Consider the following 6,000-nt stretch of genomic DNA (forward strand, 5'->3'; position numbering starts at 1 on the left):
TAATTATGGTCAAAACACTTTTCGGAACTAAAAATTTAACCTAAATTATTCTCTACAATGTATACATATTACACACACATCTAAGTAATATGCAAATGTGATTACCGTATTTTTTTTAAATGTATGATAACATGAAGCAGTGGAATTACAACGAACTAAAAATCACAAAGAGACTATGTTTGCACAAATTATAATACAAGATATTCACCTCAAGAATCAAAATGTGGTTAAGCAAATTTCTTACTCCTCGTATGCTCAACCTTGTGTAATAAAGACATACCGAAATAGCATTCATGGCTCCACATTAAGAATGAAAATGCTAATGTATGCATTAATTAATGTCACTTGTTTTCAGTGTAAAAGATAGCGCTTTTAAATAGCATGTTTAGACACAACAAGTCGATAATTTTTCCTTTTGGATTCTCAGCAAGACAGATTAATTGTTTCAAAATGAGCGGTATAATTTCACTGCCTCCATTAAATGTCATGAAGAATTTCATTTTACTTTTTGGGTAGAGTTTGTTTTCCCTTCATTTGAAGCATTTTTGATTGGTAGAGTTTGGCGCCCTTTGGGCTCTGGCGCCGTCTTGCGCCATATGACCTTCCACATTGGGATGGGGCGGCCCTGGATGTCGCTACAATTTTCACAAGCCTCTTTTTATGCAAACCAGGTTCTTGGCTCTAATGTTCAATTGGATTCAGTTCAATTCCCTCCGAGTTACTTTGAGGCTGAATAATGTGGACCAACATCTATCAAATTATGCAAAAAAATAAATAAATTAATTTAAAAAATAATAGTTAAAAAAAACATTAGCAAATTATAGATTGAGGTAGTTTTTATTCTAACTGCCACACTTGTTAGTTTCAGAAGTTAATTGGTGGAGGGAACCAATTTGTCTCAGAATTATGTGTATGACTAAAAAGAAAAAAATGTCTTCTTAAAAATAAAAAAAAATCCAATTCTTATTTATTGTTGCTTGTTCTGAAAAGTAAAATGGAAGTATTCATTTTTTAATCTTATATAATTGAAACTGAGTGTATGTACAATGAGCGATAGTGAACTGACCATCGAAACAGGTATCGGTGGATTAGTAATCTTCTCGTCTTCATGTTTGGCTGTTTAACATAATCCTCCGATAATAATTAGCAGAGATATCAATTAAAATCCATTAATTAGAACACTTAGATTTCGACATAAAGTCCCTATTTTTCGAAGGCTTTCCTCCATTCAAATTATTATTCTGTGCTTCATCTCCACTTTCCGCAACAGTGCTTTTATTGAAATTTATAGCGTGAAGAAAGTCATTGAGACAAAAAATCTGTTGCCATTTTTTTTTCTCGAATATGAAAAAGTAAAATTTCTTTTGTTCTAAAGGCTTTTTCCTGTAATCGAGGGATTTAAAATGTTTACTTTTTGTTTTTTTCAGCAATCTGCCACAAAATTTTACTGATTTTTTTTGTTGTTGTTCAAGCCTGAATGTTGAACACACGTCACTTGACATAAATTTTATTTTCGAGGTTAACCGAGCAAAGCCGGGCGGCGCAGCTATTGTGTTTCATAAATTTTGCTGTAGAAGTGATTTTAATGACATTGTAGGAATCATGCGTGCATTTTACTTAATATTTCAGTATTAATGAATGAGGTTCCTTTATGATAAAAATGAAATAATATTTCATCCATGTTTCCCATAGGAAAGAAATCCTGGAGACAGTGCTCGTTATAATCAAATAATCAAGCATGAAACCCTGCGAGTTGCAGTTTGTGATATGCTTGAAGGTAGCACTTGTGATTCACTCAACTGCCCTCAGCCACTCAGGTAAAAATCTTTTGTTTTCTGAAGTTTAATGGGCCATAGTTAAAAAATGTTATGCTTCTTACAGACAATATTAAGAAATATATATATCATATACTCTTGATATCTGAATTTGAAGGAGCGGTAAAAAAAAAAAGCATTTTCAAGATAACAAGGTTATAATAAAATAATATTATAGCCACAATAATTAAAAATAAGTGGAAACATCTTATGAAACTTGTGAAAAAGTCTTAACGCAGCACAACCTCTATCTGGAATCTCTCAGGACAGGAAAAAAATTCGAGATACAAAAGAAGACCGTTATAACGCACAACCTTGGGACCAGAGCTTTTGCGTTATATAGATCATTTCACAAATTTTGAAACTAATATTCAGAATATATTTATATATTAGCACTTCAGTATGAGTTTTACTTGCAATGAGTATTAAAGCACCAATATTACAATTACTTGTTCACAATTAAATATGTTTCACAATCAAAATCTTGCACTTCTGCTAGCTTCATGGTTTGCATAACAGCTGCATTTTCAAGAGCCATCTGGTATTTTCTGTTTACTATGAGTACTAATTTTCAATTTAAAAGCTTTGAAATAAGATGGAAAGATGAAAAACTTTCAAAATTTAATTTGCCTAACAATTTTTATTTTTTTTTAAAGCAAAACAGAGGGATTTTTTAAACTTCAAAACCTATTGTTTACTTCTGAAAATTAGTGCGGCTTATAGAGAATTGCGTTCTACAGGTCGGCGTTATAACGGTCTTCTACTGTATCAAATTTTTGAGTTATCAAGGTTTAAAAAAAATTTCACTACTAACTTTCACAATTGCACACACATACGCTATATGCATTTATATATGTGCTATGGGTCCACTTCAAATTACGATCAATAAGGTAGTTTTCAATAGTTTACTTGATTTGAAGTTTTATAATTGTGGAAAGTGCACAGGATGAGATTTTAAAATTGACAACAATTTCAACTTGGTTTTTTCACCTAAAAATGCAAAAATTTTTCTTTTGCCTTCAATCAGTAACCCAACATTCAAAAAGTTCTCAGCAGCCATTTTGTAGGAGTTAAAAAAGCAGAATGATGAAAATGAGGAACGCATTTTCCGTTTTCACTTGAAAACTGACGGACGAAAAATCAACCACGTTTCCTCAAAGTGGACAACATGTTCGAGAGAAATGCACCAAGGTTTTAAACTCTGGGAAAACACAGCATCTCTCTCATACCAACACTCCCCTATTATCTTGCCTCAATCCCCTATTCGCAAAATTTCCAAGAAAAGGGATGACAAACGTTAAACAGTTGTCCCTAGAACTGATTTTACTACAGAAATTGCCATTGAAAAAAAAAATTGAAACTTGCTTCTGTGCAAAAATTTCGACATATTAAGGGTTTCGAAAAATAAATTTCGAGATAACTATGGAAAATACATATGGGTGTTTAAAAAAAATGCTGGGGGAAAAGTTTTTTTTGAGACATCAAGGGTTTCAAGATAAGGAGGTTCGAGATATCAAGGTTTGACTGTACAATGAAAAAAAAATTAATATGAGCCAAAAATAATTGAGGAAAAAGATTAAAAAAGAACGCTGTAGTGAAGTAGCAAAATGAATTGAATTACCCGTGACTAAACTTATCAAAGATTTGGATTACTAAGTTACAGATTGGATTCAAACGAGTTTCGGGAGCACCAGGACCAGAGAAATTGGACAAAAGATTGCACCATTCCCTGTGTCTCTAAAGGGGTTTTCCATTCATCTTCCCTTTCTATGAAGGTGGAAATTCAGTCAAAAGGTCCAATGAAATAACATGAGAAGGGGACATAAAGTTTTAGGTCGGTTTGTTGAGCTTCTCAGGACTTACATTTTCTGACACCCCCAGGCCCTAGAATGAAAGTGACAGTAGATAAGCTTTTCCAAATCATTCCTAGCCACTGACAGAAATAATGAAGGGTGAGAGAAATTTTTGTAAACATTCCTCTTATTGTTTCCAGACAATAAAACTTCGGTTTTTCCAGAAAAATTATCGTTGACTTCGAAAAATATTCGACATATCATGGTTTTGATTACAAACTCTTCGACATAAGAATGAAAAATAATGTTAGATAAATGTGCAAAATCAAGGGTGAAATTATGATTTTGTCATATCAAGGCTTTTGAAATATCAAAGTTTGAGGCATCGAGAGTCTATTCTACAGTAGAAGACCATTATAATGCACACCTCGGGACCAAAGCCTTTGCGTTATATAGATCATTTCACAAATTTTGAAACTAATATCCAGAATATATCTATACATTAGCACTTCAGAGTTAGCTTTATCTGCAATGAGTATTAAAGCACTCATATCACAATTAGTCATTCACAAATAAATATGTTTCATTATTAAAATAAAGTGAAATATCCTGCACTTCTGCTAGCTTCATGGTTTGCATAACAGCTGCATCTTCAAGAGCCATCTGGTATTTTCAGTTTACTATAAATAATATTTTTCATTTAAAAAGCTTTGAATTAGGATGGTAAGATGATAAACTGTCTCAAAATTTAATTTGCCTAACAATTTTTATGTTTGCAAAGCAAAATAGGGATTGTTTAAACTTCAAAACCGATTGTTTACTTCTGAAAAGTTGTGCGGTTTATAGAGAATTGCGTTATATAGGTTGGCATTATAAAGGTATTCTACTGTATATCCTTTTTTTTACATGTTGCATTTAGCTATAAACTATTTTATTATTTGAATCTATTGCAGCTTGTGCACGTTTTACTTAGTAAATAACTTTAATCAACTGCTTATTAAAAGGAACGATATCTACCGTATTACCATTTATATTACATTTAAGTATATTTTCCAAAAGCATTTTTATGTGTAGAAATTGATTTTTCTTACTAAATGTCCATTAAACTTTAAGCAGTTAAAATTACAGTTGACTCCCGCTACAACGTGATCCGACTTACGCGAAATGGCTATAACGCGAATTTTTCAGGAGCAACGAATTTTAGAGCTAAAGCGAATTTCTCGCTCTCAACACGAAAATATTTGGAAAGGAATCATGATGCTAAGTTTCGGCTTTGTTATTGACAAACATTAATTCGTGAATGTACTCTCATTCTTTCAACATCACTGACTGCGTAAGTTCCCACACCGCACTATAAACATAGCATTGTTAGTGTATGTATCACCACTCCTCATTTTTCATTTATTCTAAATATGAAAGGTGATAAAATATTGTGGCACCTAGGCACGCTGTTTCATCTAAAGTTTGAAGATGGAAACAAAAAGTGAAATTTTGCCACAATTTAAGAAAAGTTAAAGATTGTTGATACGCTTGAACAACTAGAAAGTGGGTCAAATGTAGTACGACAATTAGGTATAGGGGGTGAATCTTTCTTACGTATAATTAAAAGTCAAGAGAAGGCAATCCGTATAAGTTCACAGAGTCCCAGAGGGGCGTTACCATAGATGTAAATATCATAAAAGTTCAAAGCTACTATATTTTAAAATACATTAGAATGACGATCAGATTGCGCAGAATAAATCATCATCTTTGATTTTTAAGTTATAAATGTAACTTATTGTGTGTCTACTGTATAGTACTTTTACAGTGCAGTGCTTTATTATTACTGCATACTGTACGTACCGTACTGTTTTATTTTTATGTCTCTCTCTCCCATTGATCGTTGGTTTTGTGCAGCTGAAATGAATAATGCAACTTTTTTTAAAATACGGTAAAAATTCAGATCTTTATGTAAGAAACGGTAATATAGTTAAAAAATAATCAAAAACAGTTTAAAAGGTGTTTAAATGTCTAAAATGACTGGGTATGTTAATAAAAAAATACACACAACACTTTTCCACAACGCAAAATTTCGACTTACGCGAGGAGTCTTGGAACGATCCCTCGCGTAAGTCGGGATCCGACAGTATCTCAACTATTCATTACAACTTGCTTACTCTGTTTCTATACAAAAATAACTGAGTAGTTAACCTTTTTAGGGCATTCTCACAGAAACGGTCATTTTCATGTCCTTTTTAGAATTTACAAATGTTTAATGGCTCATACATAATTTTTTATCTCTACAAAATAGAGTTTAACAAGATCATTAAAGTAAAATTTCTATATTTTATTTTAAATATCTTTAATGTAAGTCTATTGCAATCTCAAAAATTATTTCTTAGCAAAGAAACAAT

General features: G+C 32.1%; 1 protein-coding gene across 1 annotated transcript in view; it reads left to right on the forward strand.

The window, feature by feature from the left end:
• The window catches only part of LOC129220280 (ubiquitin-conjugating enzyme E2 Z-like), a 41,350-nt gene that overhangs the window by 21,284 nt on the left and 14,066 nt on the right, over nt 1-6,000 (forward strand). Inside the window, exon 5 of the mRNA XM_054854668.1 lies at nt 1,693-1,817. Within this exon, the coding sequence (XP_054710643.1) occupies nt 1,693-1,817 (125 nt within the window). The remainder of the gene's footprint in view (nt 1-1,692; nt 1,818-6,000) is intronic.

The sequence above is a fragment of the Uloborus diversus genome, chromosome 4 (assembly GCF_026930045.1).
Source record: "Uloborus diversus isolate 005 chromosome 4, Udiv.v.3.1, whole genome shotgun sequence".
NCBI classification, from domain to species: Eukaryota; Metazoa; Arthropoda; class Arachnida; order Araneae; family Uloboridae; genus Uloborus; species Uloborus diversus.